General features: G+C 37.5%; 2 protein-coding genes across 2 annotated transcripts; both read right to left on the minus strand.

Annotated features, from left to right (window-relative positions):
• Positions 1 to 300: 300 nt before the first annotated feature.
• On the minus strand, positions 301 to 1,239 carry LOC108413781 (olfactory receptor 4S2-like). The gene has a single exon (XM_017686442.1). The coding sequence runs from the start codon at positions 1,231 to 1,233 to the stop codon at positions 301 to 303; it is 933 nt and encodes a 310-aa protein (XP_017541931.1). The 5' UTR covers positions 1,234 to 1,239.
• A 10,567-nt stretch (positions 1,240 to 11,806) lies between these two features.
• On the minus strand, positions 11,807 to 12,754 carry LOC108413780 (olfactory receptor 52D1-like). Its single transcript, XM_017686441.1, has one exon. It carries the CDS (start codon positions 12,737 to 12,739, stop codon positions 11,807 to 11,809), a length of 933 nt encoding a protein of 310 aa, XP_017541930.1. The 5' UTR covers positions 12,740 to 12,754.
• Positions 12,755 to 15,268: the final 2,514 nt, after the last annotated feature.

The following is a 15,268-nucleotide window of genomic DNA, read 5'->3' on the forward strand; positions in this document are numbered from 1 at the left end:
TGAGATTTCAGAAATCAGTGATCCATAATTAATATAATATTGAGATCTGCTTTATTTCTCTGAGGCAATCTTAAGAAACAATTTTTTTCGTTTGGGTATTTGTGCATTTTCAGAAAAATACAAACTGATATTCAGTGGTAGTAAAGTGGAGTTTCCACTGCTTTAAAGAATTATAAAAGAACAAGAAAAAATATGTGGGCCGTGGCTTTGCTCAGTTCCTGAACAGGAGCTCCTATATTTTCTATAACTAAGAAACCATAAATTATTTTCATAGCTTTACTAGAGATGTGTCAGGTTTGTCTAGGCTGTGCTCACATCGTTTCTGCAGTACAATTTCATAACTCGTTTACGAATTTTGGTCAGCTGTAGTCCATAAATAAGAGGGTTTAAAATGGGAGGTATTAATAGGAATTCCAGTGCCAAGAAATTTCGTATACCTTGTGACAAAGAGCTTGAACCATATCTACTATAAAACACATCAAACAACAATGCAACAGTCACGTTGGACAATGCAAGCAGGTGTGGTACACAAGTCTGCATGAATCTGTATCTCCCCTCTTTTGACTTCCTGCATGTTTGAATCAGTTTAAGATATGAGCAAAATATCAATACTGCATGTCCAAAATATATACCAGTAACTACTTGTCCGACCACATTATTCACCATTGTAGAGTAACAGGCCAGTTTAGCGACTGCCCATGTTTCGCAATACAGTTTTCCAATTTTTGAGCCACACAGTGTTAGTCTTGATAATAGCAAAACTACAACAGCTATGCAAAAAAAGGGTGCAAGCCAACTAAAAAGGATGCATTTTATAACTTTTTGGCTCGTCATTTCTGAGTGGTACTCTAGTGGTCTGCATATCGCCACATACCTGTCATATGCCATTACTGTTAAAGTTGAGAAGTCACACAAAGCAGATGAATAGATGACAAATATCTGAATTAAACAGCCTGCATATGAAATTACATGAAACGGAGACAATAAGTCATACATGAATTTAGGGTAGAAACCAGCCGTGCCATAAAGTGAATTTACACACAAATTACACAAAAATATGTACATAGGCTCATGAAGTCCCTTATCAGAGGCGATGGAAAAAATTACAGTGAAGTTACATAATAAGATTAGATCATAACAAAGTGCTGTGCAAAAAAAAAGCATGTATCTATTTTCCATTGTTCCGTCTAATCCAGAGAGAGTGAACTCTAAAACAACAGAAACATTCTCCATTGTGGGGAGAATCTGAAAAGACAAGAAGTAATTAGGATTCATTAAAATTAGTCTTTCATGCTCGTCCCTCTTCTTTTAGGCATTCCATCACCACTTTAATACTAAACAGCAGCTGTTTTGGAGTCCAGTAACTTTTGCTACATTTATTTCAATACAGAATTCAATACAGACTCACATTTCATTAAATGTAGATCATCATGGATGTTATAGAGCCTACTTCATAACTTCATGAAGTACATGTAGTAATACTCCTACTCCTACTACTACAACTGATGACAGTTTTAAAGTATATAATAATAGATATACAGAGATGTTGAGGAACCAATTACATTAATACTTTTGGAGTAAATTATGAGTAGTTTGTATGCATTATTGAGTCGAGCAGTTGTTTGGAAAATTAGGTCATTTAAAGAAAAAAATAGGCTAGAAAGTCACATTTGTGTGACAAATTATTATGTAACACGTTATCTGGCAAAATAAAGTCTTGTAAATAAATGGGGTAAAATAGTTTAATAATGAATTGCTACAACTCTGTGCCTTTGTATGTGTGTCCTCCTATACTAGGAGATTGGATCGGCTTTTTATAAGCAGAGCTGAGGCGTTACTTAACAATGTTCTAAACAATACTAAGAAATTCACTTGAGACTTCACACCCGCAGGAAAAAAACTGAACTTTTCATATTAGCACAACGAGGATAATATTTCTATATTTCTTTCTATTTTTTGTACTTTTGGACGACTGTTTCAGCATGAGTTTCCTGAAGCATCACTTAAGTCTGCTAGAACAACAAATCCTGACCATGGCTTCAAACGAACCATCCTACACATTGGAGTTACTATAAGTGAATTGAACTGTTTGAAACCTTACATTATTAGTACATATTACATCATTATCTATCATAGATCTACATTTTATTCACAATAAAACATAGAACACATATCAGATGTTGAAAGCGAGACATTTTACCATTTTATGAAAAATATGAACTCATTTAGAACTTGACAGCAGCAACGTGTCTCAAAAAAGTTGGGACAGGGCCACATCTACCATTGTGTAGCAAACTTTCTTCTTTGAATAACAGTCTAAAGAATAAATGTCTGGGAAGCGAGGAGACCAATTGCTGGGGTTTGGGAGAGGAATGTTGTCCCATTCTTGTCTGTTGTAGGACTCTAGCTGCTCAACAGTCCTGGCCTGGACTGCAGCACCCAGACTCTGCAAAGCCATTGTGATGGATGCAGCTGTTGTGATGGATGCAATATGTGGTTTAGTTGAAATATGCAAGGCCTTCCCTGAAAGAGACTTTGGATGGGAGCATGTTGTTCTAAAACCTCTATATACTGTTCAGCATGGGTAGTGCCTTTCCAGATGAGTAACCCATGCCATAGGTAATAATGTAAAAATATACCATCAGAGATACAGGCTTTTGAACTGTGTGCTAAGAACAAGCTGGAAGATCCCTCTCGCGTCCTTAGGACACAGCATACATGGTTTCAAAACGAATTTAATTTATCATATTACAGCACTGGAGTTCTATACTGAGAAGAGACTTTAAAGAGACTTTAACCTCTGTGCTGCTTAAGAGTGAGTCAGTGATTGTTGGTGACAGTTAAAAGAAAACAAAATTCAAATGCTAGTAGGACTTGGTCAAGACAAGCAAAATACATTTGTTGAGACCAGTATCCAAGACTGAGACAAGCCTGAGTACAAACACTACTGAGTGCAAGATGATGAGTCCCAGGTGATGATAAATATCTTGAGTCTGCAGTTGAGTACTACAGCCCCAGTTTGGACCACTCCACTCCCCTGTACTACTGTAAAATTCAAATGTTCTTGACAACAGAACACCACATAATAATGTGAAGCAATGCATATGTTTGTTTGTATAACAAACTAAATCTGACAAAACATTTTGAAGAGCGCTCCCTGAAAGCCAGAGTGTTAAATGAACAGTGGGATAGAGTGTTCTCTCCTGTCCAGCTTTATAACCTGAACTGGAGTCATTTTTACATTGCTTTGGTCATATACAATTACTTTTTTAGGAAAAATGTAATTTAAAAACAGACAACAATGATTTGCTAACTTTTTTGGCCTGTATTCAGTTGAAAATAGTACAATAACAAAATATTCATGCTTGAGCAAATTAATTACATTTTTTAAAAAATATGTGCTTATTCTAAATTTGATGCTTACAACATGTTTCAAAAAAGTTTGCATATGGACAAGTTTACTACTATGTTACATTACCTTTCCTTTTAACAGCATTTTGTAATTGCCTTAATTCTGAAATATTTGTAAATGCTACATATTTTGGCATGTCAGTCTAGCACCTTATACTATGGTGCTGTTGTAACACTTGCAGATGTTATCTTCTTGCAACAAGCATGGATGTCAGTGAAAAAGACGTTGTCTGGATGGCAACCTATGTTGCTACAAAATTCTTAAGTAGCCCTCAGCATTAATTGTTACCTATGGTATCAGCACTAACATTCCCTCATACAATGACAAATGCTGGATCTTGAACTTTGTGTTGGTAATAATTGGGACAGTCATTATCCTCTTTGGCCTGGAGAACATAAAATGATTATTTCCATAAGCAATTTGATAGGTAGATTTATCAGTCCACAGCACACTTTTCCACTCAAATGAGACTTGAGAAATAAGCCAAGGGAAGTTGGTTGCATTTCTGGATGTTGTTAATATATAGCTTCTACTTTGTGTAATGAAGTCTTGTACTTTGTGGACTCTGTGCTAACAAGGGTTTTCTTAAGTATTTCTGAGCCCATATGGTTATATTAATCAAAGAAGCATGTCTATTTTTAATGCAGTGCCATCTGAGAGAATGACGGTCACGGGTTTGGTTTTTAGCCTCACCTTTACACACAAATTTTTCCAGATTCCCTGATATTTTGGGTGATATTCTACACCATAGAGGGTAAAATACCTAAAATCTGTCACAAGTGAAGGAGACTAGATACAAATGCAGTGGCTTTTAATAGTGAACATAACATATAGTCTGAGTTAAAAACATCAGCAAACAGGACAAAGGAGAAAAGGGAGGCTCACAAATCCCAAAGGTAGGCAGTGTTCAAATATAGAAAGCAAAAGTAATTACAACAAATATAGCTCAGGTAATAGCAACAATACCCAAGACTTTACCAAGACTGACCGTCACAAGCCAGCTTTTAAAACCAAGGACTAATGAGTTCCAGGTGAAGGCAGGCAGGGCCAGTAATCAGAAGTCCATTGAGGCTGAATGTGTGAGAGAGGTGGGAAGAGAAGTGACAAAATCCTTATAAAAGCTGAATGAATGCTGTTGATGAATGTTGTTCTTAAATGACTAATGTTTAGCAAAGTGGTGAGTCTTGACCCATTCTTGACCCTTTCCTTGATGATCCTGTTATACCAAAGTATGTTTATACCACCTGCTTAATTTTTTTTCAGAAGTTTTATACTTATACCAAAATAAAAAAAAAAAAAAGAACTGTAAAACATTAAATGTCTTGTCTTTATACTTTCTTCATTTACATAAAGGTCAAAGTGAATTTACAAGTCGCTGCTATCTGTTGTTATTTCTGTTGTGACTACTATCACAATTTTTGGAAATGGGTTTGTTACCATGGGTACTTGAAGTTGGTTTAGTATCTATGTAACCAGTCCCCAGTGCATTGAAATCCCATACTATGTAAATATCATCTCTCTGTTTCTTGCAAACATTGCTGTCATTAGTAGTAAAAAGTCTCTAGTACATAGCTGTTCATTCGCTGTTTTGGGGTAGGAGGCCATATGGTCTAGATGGGTGTAATTCAGGAAGACCTGAGATATAAGATATGTGTATGCCTGTTGTTGCTTCTCATTTGTGGTAACAATGTCAAAAGGCTTGATGGTGCTCCATCCAATACATTTGGGATGTGCTAGAGTGGCATTTGTGAAAACTAATCATCCAATTTAGGTACCTGACTTCACTAATGCTCTTGTGCTAAATGCAATTAAAATCTCACAGCAATGTTAACATCCAGTGCAAAGACATGACAGAAGACTGTTACTGCAGCAAAGGGAAACAAACTCCCTATTAATACTCTTGGTTTCAGAAGAAACATTGGATGAGCAGGTATCTACACACTTTTTGACATGTGTAAATATTCAATAATGGGTGAAACAGATTCTTTTATACACTGTAATCCTTAATAAGCCAAGCTTTGAAATGAGTCATTTGTGGTCATGGCTCAAGTGTAATTAGTCAGTTAAGGAAAATATTAAATCCTTTATCGTCCCTTGAATGAAGGGTCATGACTCTTCAGCTGAGCTCAATATCTCTTTTAAACTAGAGTGTTTTCACATCTAGATGAGAGACCTACCAATAGAAGAGTTTATTGGAAACCTTTTTGTGTCACATTATTTATTTACAGTCTAGGTGTAATGGTGGGGAGTGATGAGGCGGACGCATGTGCTGAAATAAGCGACTTTTATTATGGGCAAATCCAGGGTCATGGTCAAAACGGTCCAGGTTCATATAGCCGACATGAAGAGCAGGAGGGACAGACATGACAAAAATGAACACAGAACTCCAAACAGCATAAACATAAAACAAACAGAACAATCAAACAGTACATATCAAATAACACATCCAATACATACATCAAACAAAGACCAACGCAGACCAGAGCAAACACAGGGCTTATATAACAGAGGCAAGACGAGGGACAGGTGGGAAACAAGTGGTAACAATCAGGGGAGTAGTCAGACAACAAGGGGGTTGGACAGAGTAGTCAAATCATGAAGTTATAGTAGCACTTTCATTTGTAGTGTAAAATACATGTACTGCATCTTAAAGAATAAATAAATAAGCTATACTGCAATGTGCCTTTGATTGCATATCCTCCTTTGAAGGGATGCTTGCAGTATTTAAATACAGTGGCCTCATGCTAGTTAAGACATCGAAGTTCACAAAAGACTCCCCTTCCACTAAGAAAAAAAGTTGCAAGCCTTACTCCTTAGTATTTGTCAACTGTGCATATGCCAGTTGCTATATCCATAAAAAAATAGCCTATTGTTTATATTATAAGGTAAATCTGGGCTAAATTCAGGCTGATAATTGTGTAATATAGGCCCAGCTTAAGGATATCCTGCTTGGGGCCCCCAGCCCTCCTAACTAACGACACCAATTATTTTATTTTGCGAGCAAGTACGAAAAATAACCAGACTCACTGTGTCTTGAAATTCTCTGGTTTTGTCATCAAATGATATCATTATCTTTATTTATATATTTATTTATTTTGAGGGGGATTTCCCAACATTATTGGAGGAGAATGCTAACTGCCAGTTCTGTTCGAACAGTTAAAAGATGCCCTTCTTCGATAACATTACCCCGAGTGGTTGGTTGGAGCTCTTTGAGTAATTGTAAGACCATTGCACAAACTGATCATAAACTGAATATCAGCAGGACCAAGCATAAAGTATACACTTAGCTGGGAGCGTGTGTGAAGTCAAATTGCAATCACTTTTAACAATCTAATTCTTTGGTACTCCATTTCCAGTCCTTTCTGGCCTTGCTCAGGTTTTTCCATTTTTTCCTAACATTCAACTGTAGTGCTTCGAAACCTGTAAAGGAAAGGACAGCAAAAAGAAAAGTACACAGAACTCTTTTTTAATTTACTTATTTTTTTCATTAGTGTTGGCAATAGTAGGTTCTTGTCAGCTTCATTTTAGCTAATTGAGCATGTTGTGGTGAGAAGGAGATTTTTCAGATTTGCTCTAGTCCCCATGAATGACAATCTGTCATGATTTTGATATGTATTTCCTTTTAATTCTAAGCCCTTTTGTTATCTCTCACAAAGGCATACTGCTTTTGTTCTACGTGTGTTAATGTCATCCCAATGGCATGATCTTTATTTACAGTGCCCTCCACAATTATCGGCACCCCTCATTAAGATGTGTTCTTAGGCTTCTAATAAACTTTTTTTTTTATTTAAATAATATAGGACAACAATGCAAAAAAGAAAAGTCCAACCTTTATTTCAAGTGCATTTATTCAGTGGGAAAAAATCCCACATTAAGAAATAATTCCTTTACATGAAATCATCTGTGCCACAATTATTGGCACCCTTTATGTTAATACTTTGTACAACCCCCTTTTGCCAACAAGAGAGCACTTATTCTTCTCCTGTAACATTTCACAAGATGGGAGAATACAGAGAGATGGATCTTCAGCCATTCCTCTTTGCACGATCTCTCTAAATCGTCCAGAGTACCTGGGTCCTCTCCTATACACTCTCCGCTTCAGCTCACTCCATAGGTTTTTAATTGGGTTGAGGTCTGGGGACTGAGAGAGCCATGGGAGGAGCTTGATTTTGTGTCTGGTGAACCTTTTTTGTGTAGATTTGGCCACATGTTTAGGGTCATTATCTTGCTCAATGACCCAGTGACGACCCATCTTCAGCTTTCAGTCAGAGGCCACCAGATTTTGATTTAAAATGTCCTGGTATTTCAAAGAGTTCATGATGCCATGCACCCTAACAAGGTTCCCGGGGCCTTTGGAAGAGAAACAGGCCCACAGCATCACAGATGGGCAGGTGTAGGCGAGTGGCTATTTTCTTGTAGCCATTGCCTGACTTATAAAGGTCGACACACATCTGCCTTACTTGAAAGGTGTGTTCTCTTTTCCCATGTTGAAGGGTGAATAAGAGAAATAGGCCTTTGTGTCACATATTTATACCCCAGGGAAACAGGAAGTGATGAATTACTAATTAAAGGTTCCTTGATTCTCTGATCAACTTTATAAACTACAGTAGAAATGACAGAAATGCCTCAATTACATTTATTTTCTAGGAATTGTTAGGGGTGCCAATAATTGTGGAATAATGATTTCTGAGTCAGGGATCTTTTTTTATTCACTTGAGTTAAAGGTTACATTTTTCTACAATTTTGCGTGTGAGATTATGCTTCTGAAATAAAAATTTATTTTAAGCCTTTTTAACAAGGGGTGCCAATAACCGTGGAGGGCACTGTGTGTCTCTTATGTGTTTTTAGTTAAAAAAATACAAAAATAATTATTTGTGTCACACTGCAGACAGATCCTCTCAGTGTTGCAAACTCCATCTCCCAAGATACTTTGGGAGAACATATGACCTCGGACTTTCTGACAGCGGGCTTTAGCCAGCTCTCATTGCGAGGTATTGTTTCTTTGTTTGCCTATTCTTGTATTCATGCCTGACCCTTTGCCTGTTACTTTCAACTTTTATTTTTGCCTTGCCCTTTTGTATTTGTCAGCCTGATTTTGGATTACTGGTTTTGACCCTTCTGCTTGTTTTGTTTATTCTGAGTATTGGATTATAATCTAGTTTATGTTTGCCTGGTGACATGATCACAGTTGTGATCCTATCGACCCACGCCTGCCTCTGGACTTCCCCACTGTCTCACGTAAATAAATCCATTGTTTTCACAAGGATGTGCTTTCGTCTGACTGCTGCTGAACTCTTACAATTTGACATTTGACTTGGATTTTCTAGACATAAACTGTACTGAATAAACATAGTTTCTTAATGTGTTACTGGTGATCATTTTAATTTACTTCGAATGGCTGCTTTTCAGCTTCTCGCCCACCAGCCGCCAATAACACTTTGCTTGAACCCTGCTACATAACACTAACATAACCCTGCCATAAACATGTTATTTCAGATGTTATATGCTGTCATGATAGATTTAGTTCAGTAATATAACAGTGTCATGTTATCATTACTGTTGGTTGTCATGACAGATGTTGTAATGTTTGAACTTATATGACGAACTAGAGAATACTTGGCAAAAATCATCATGTGACATAAGCCGCTATGGCCTCATAGCACTGCTCGTGCAGCTGAACACTGCCAGTCCAGACAGCCCCACAGCTGCAGTGCAGCATCATCCAAGCAGCCTGCCCAGCAGCCACATATCTCTGATGTCATGTCGATCAGCTCCCCGCTTCAGGCAGCCTCGTAATCATAATACAGTGTTACTTCAGCGGCCGGTCCAGGCAACATTATAGCTGTGATGTAGCATCACCCAGACAGCCAATCCAAGATGTCCTTGAAGTGGAAAATCATTCTTGGCTGCTATCTTGATGGAATGATGGCAAATTCATCATCATTTAGATCTTTAAATGTTCAGTTAGGTCTGTCAAAAAAGCCAGATCAGCAATCCAGTCAGTGTTTTCCATGACTGGAGTGTCCTTTCTCTTCTGCTGTAAGAACATACGTGCCACCACTGCCAGGCTCTGCAACAGTTTTGTTCCGAAAGCGATCAGGTTGTTAAACTCAAAAGGACTGATCTAATACCCCCCCCCCCCCCCCCCCCCCCCCAAACTCTACTTACCCTTTTTGATGCTCTACTTGCACTGTCTGGAATATTGCTGCTAACACTGTGTTTACACTGTTTACTCAAGTTTTACTACCTCAGTAACTGCTGTGTTTATGTATGTCCTCTGACTGCGTGACTCACGGATCACAGCATGTTAATATCTCTGCACCTTATTCTCACTACCCAAGTCCAGAATGAGTGCTGTGTCGGTGCCGCTCTGTCGTGTCTGTTTACTGTGTCTAATGTCTGTTTAATTTATCGTATTTATTATATTGTGTCTAGCTTAATTTTTCTGTTTTTCTGTTTGCACACTATGTCTCCACCTTCGCACTTTGTACTCTTTGTTCCTTGTTGCACCGTGTTGTTCCTGGAAGAACGTAATTTCACTCCACTCTGTACTTGTACATAGACGGAATGACAAGAAAAGCCTCTTGACTTGACTAATAAGGAAGGTAATGTTTCTATAACCATGTGTGTATTTCTGCTTCAATGAATACTGATAATTACATTGAACCTTGTATTTATACTTTATAACAAACAATATTTATAGTCTATTCCAGTCAGTTCTGTGTTGATATTCCACAGCCTGAAAACATGCAGATGGAAGAGGCGGAGGCTGCAGACACTATGGAGCAGTACATCTCATGAAGAGAGCTGAGATGAAAGTGAGGCATTTACATTTTTATTTTAAAATAAATTGAGGACATTTATTTCTAGATATTTGTTGAGAAGCATGACTTTTATTTGTTCTGTCAAGTTGAGTAATACCCAGGCATGCATAGTAAATAAATATATTTAATCAAGTACATATACTTAAGTACAATAATGATGTATTCAGAGTCCAGTCAAATTAGTTTTATTTCTATATTAGTGGGTAAAATGATTTGCTTTACTCAGTTACATTATAACCATTCATTTCTTTACTACATCCTACAGTATTTTGTGTTATTTTTATAACTTTTTGTTGATGACAGCATCGGTACTGTTTAATGATTGGTCCCACTGCTGACTTCAAAAGTGTTTAATTTTGATTTTCATGTTCAGTCAAAGTTCAAATGGTGTAGTTCTGTGGATTGAGGTCTTTCACTACTTGCTGCTCCCCCTTTGGATCTGTGTGAATTTGCTGTTGGTAACATGTTTTCCTACCTATCTTGTAATAGAAAAACTACTTTAATGTTTTTTAATTATCACACTGGAATGTGAAAATAAACCCTGGGAAAAATGGGCAGTGCCTTTTACATTTTTATTAATGGATCAAAGGGAAAGAAGTCATATTTAATTTACTTCATACACTTTACCCCGTTACAATCTTTCTTGCAAGATGTGGAAAGGATATCGATACCAGTTGCATCTTTTGTGAAACAGATTCTGCATCTGTTGTGCACTTGTTTTGGTCCTACACCTCCTGTAAAGTTTGCTATAATTTTAGTATAATGCATATGGTGACTTTTCTTTGGCCTTTGGAACTATTCTTTGTTATTTGTAGTTGTAAGAGAGAAGATGTAAACAAGTACTTTATGATTAATCTATTTTTTAACTTTATATCAGCAAATGTAAGTTCAGGAGATAAAACTCTTCTTGCCAGGCTTGGACATTTAGATAATATCAGACCTACTAAGAATACTAAAGCCATGAAAACTGTATCTTTAATATTCTTGTTACCAACTGGAGTTCGTATAGATGTACATATATGTATGCTTGCGTGTGCCCTCTCTAAAATGTGCTTTATATTCTCTTTAGTTTCCTCTGATTTCTAAATGTGATTGTGTGTGTTTTGTATTAATGCCTTTTTCAGTTGCAAAAAGACATTGAAAGACTCAGAAATCAGGCTGTGTGGAAGAGATTTTATTCTATGATGTATATTTTCTACTCTCAGTCTGTATAAAGAGAGATTAAAGGGTAGTGTCTTTTATCAGATAGTATTTGAGTGTGAATTCCTCTGTATTACTTTTGCTGTTGGTAGATTAATTCATATTTTTAAGAAACATGTCATCTTTAAAAACTCACAGAAAGCACACTAATCTACCAGTAAATATGCATTAGCTATCAATAAGATATTTCACTGAAGAACAATGGCACCATGGAGCTTTAAAACAGAGTAGAAAGTCCACCTTTTGTGAGAGACCGCAGATAATGTTACACAGTTCCTCTACTGCAAGAGTTGGACCTTTCACTGGAGGTCTGCAACGAGACCCTTCTCCTCTGGGTTAGTTCAAACTGCTTTGCACAACACAACTCAGTTTAGACAACCCATGTAATATTACTAAAAAATTGTTTCATGATTTGCTTCCGTATTTTGGTCAGTGTTAAACCATAAATAAGAGGATTTAAAATGGGAGGTATCAGGAGGAAGTCCAAGGACAAAAAAATTCGCAAACCTTGAGGGGCAGAATTTGAACCGTAGCGACTATAAAGCACATCAAACATCAAAGAAATTGCAACATTCAACAGTGTAAGTATGTGTGGTGTACAAGTCTGCATGAATTTATATCTGCCCTCTTTAGACTTTCTACATGTTTCAATCAACTGTATATATGAGCCAACAATCAATACTGCATGTCCAAAATACACAACCAAAACTATGTATCCAATCACATTATTCATTGTTGTGGAGCTGCAGGCCAGTTTAACAACTGCCCAGTTTTCACAATATATCTTTTCAATATTTGAGCCACACAGTGCTAATCTTGATGTTAATAAGACCAAAACAGCCATGCAAAGAAAAGGTGCAAGCCAAGAAAAAATGATACATTTTAAAATTTTATGATTTGTCATTTCTGAATGGTACTCTAGTGGTTTACATATCGCCACAAACCTGTCATATGCCATTACTGTTAAAGTTGAGAAGTCACATAAAGCAGATGAATAAATGATAAATATCTGAATCAAACAGCCTGCATATGAAATCACATGTAACTGGGACAGCAAGTCATACATGAATTTAGGGTAGAAACCAGCCGTGCCATAAAGTGCATTTATACACAAATTACATAAAAATATGTACATAGGCTCATGAAGGCATTTATCTGAGGCAATGGACAAAATGACAATGATGTTACAGAATAAGACAAAGTTATAGCACAGTGCTGTCAAAGAAAAAAGCACATATCTGTTTTCAGCTATTCCATCTAGTCCAGAGAGTGTGAACACTAAAATGCTGGAAACGTTTTCCATGATCGATCGATTCTGTAATGGAAAGAAATATGATTGTAGGTTTAATTAGGTTAGGTGTAATTAGGTTAGGTTTAATTACACACATATACTTGTATTTCATAGCCAGATGCCATACATTTGGTTTTCAAGATGTGCAGCACCTGTCATTTTACTTTAATTTAACTAAACTGCAAGTGCTCTGCAGTCTCAGATTGTGAGGTGAACTAAAAGTACAATATAAACTTTCCCCTGTCTAAAGCAGCCATTATGGTTTAGAATGTAACAAGAATTTTAAAAAAAATGTCAGTATTAAATCTATGAAATGCAGCAAAAAACATTTTATCTACAAAATCATTTAAGATTCTCAATCACCAATTTCGCAAAAATAAATTCACAGACTATAAAATATAAAATAATAAATAATACAATGGCTTAAGTCATATTGCTTTCCTATAATGCAGATGACATTCAGTTATTTTCTACTAATATCTGTAGTATTCAGATTAGTTTTATATTCAAGAGCAAGTTAAAAATAATTCAGGTGTACCATTTCATGCCTTCTCTTTTGTGCCCTTTAATGAAAAGATGTTAGAAGTGTCTTTTTATACAGTTGTTCTCTACAGTCAGCCTACTCTGCGACAAGCAATGATGAAGTGTAGATCCACTAAGTGAGAAAAAATAAAATATTTTAGCCAATCAAATCCAGAGATAGTGTCTCTTAGGGGGACAATTTGTTTAACCCTTTAAGGCTGATGCAGAAGCATACAGTGATGTCTGCTTTGTAATTTTCTCTGTTAGCAATGTTACTTTTCAATGTTGTCATTGGATTTATTTAATATGTAAAGAATGCAATCTAACCAAGTCCAACATTTTTACTTTTTAATTTAGTTTGTTTAGTACATTTCTAAACAGGCAAACATATTCTAAAGCCGTGAGAGGCTATGCATTACTGTGATCATGAGGAAGGGTTTCCTAAAACTCCCCTCCATGTGATAAAATGATTTAGGATTCAGCCACATCCATACTCGAAACAGAGTGCACTATTTGGCTGCAAAAGCTAGGTCCTTACTTCATCAGTACAGTGGGTGGTCAATGACAGCAGCATTAGCGTCAAAGATTATTCCATTAACAACTCAGGGATTTTTTGTGATGTGGTGCAGTAATACAGAGTTCAGTTGTTGTGAGGCAGTTGTATATATTTTATTTTAGATTTGTTTTAACTACAGAGGTAAGTGAATTGCAAACACTAGTTTAGTCTTCTAACTAGCTAGTTAGCTAGTATTAAAACGACTCACTAACACTAGTTAAAGCCTGTTACAATAGCTTAGCTGTTAACTGTGGTCTATTTATTTTTGTAGGTAACTTCAGTGCAATACAACTAGAAGCTATTCTTTAAGATTTAACCTGGACATCTGTCTTCAGAAGCGGGTTGATAAGTGAGCTATATCTGTTAAATACAGTTAAACTGTGTGTGCAAACATCAGATCTTATTTTTCATTTGTGATATCTGTCAGTTGTCCGTAAATTAAACAAACGCTTTTGCTAGCTTTGCACAGGCTAAATTATTAGATGAGCTCATTTTTCCCCCTTTAAATGCAGTGTCAGATTTAGTGGATGAGGAAGTGGTAGTACAGGCAAGGTGTTACTGGTCAATGTGAAAAAATGAGGAGTCCTATACACTACACGTTCCATAAAATGTCCAGGATGTCTTGCACATCCAAAATGATGTCCTACTCCCCGTTTCTTACAAATATCAACATGCATTAATCTGTTACCCACTGTGGCAGTGATTCCAAAAGTTCCTGGTGCGCTCAGCTGAATTCAGGTGAGCAAAATGAGGGGGAAAGCATAAATGTCCACAGTGTGTGTCTGACATCACGATGTCAGACGGGTGCTCCTGGCAGTGAACCCCAAAAAGGCTGCTGGTCCTGATGGAGTACCCGGCAAGGTGCTCAAAACGTGTGCCCACCAGCTCGCCCTCACCTTCACCAAGATTTTCAATCTCTCCCTGGCCCAAGCCATCATCCCGCCCTGCCTGAAGTCAGCCACAGTCATACCAGTGCCGAAAAAGTCTACCATCACCAACCTTAATGATTATCGCCCTGTGGCCCTCACACCGGTAATCATGAAGTGCTTCGAGAGACTGGTACTTCAGCACATCAAAGACTCTCTGCCCCCAGACTTCAACCCCCACCAGTTCGCATACCGTGCAAACAGGTCAACAGAGGACGCCATAGCAGCAGCTCTCCACTTTGCACTGAGCCACCTGGAGCAGCAGCACAGCTACGTCCGGATGCTCTTTGTGGACTACAGCTCTGCTTTCAACACAATCATCCCAGACATTCTTATCACCAAACTGGGCACCCTCGGACTCCCCCCCCCCTCACATGTGCCTGGATCAAGAACTTTCTCACTGACCGGCCCCAAACTGTGAGACTTGGCCCCCACCTCTCCTCCACTCGTATGCTTAGCACCGGCTCACCACAAGGCTGTGTGCTGAGCCCCCTCCTGTACTGCCTCTACACCCATGACTGCAGTCCGGCCTATGAC

Source organism: Pygocentrus nattereri, chromosome 17 (assembly GCF_015220715.1).
Source record: "Pygocentrus nattereri isolate fPygNat1 chromosome 17, fPygNat1.pri, whole genome shotgun sequence".
Lineage (NCBI taxonomy): Eukaryota > Metazoa > Chordata > Actinopteri > Characiformes > Serrasalmidae > Pygocentrus > Pygocentrus nattereri.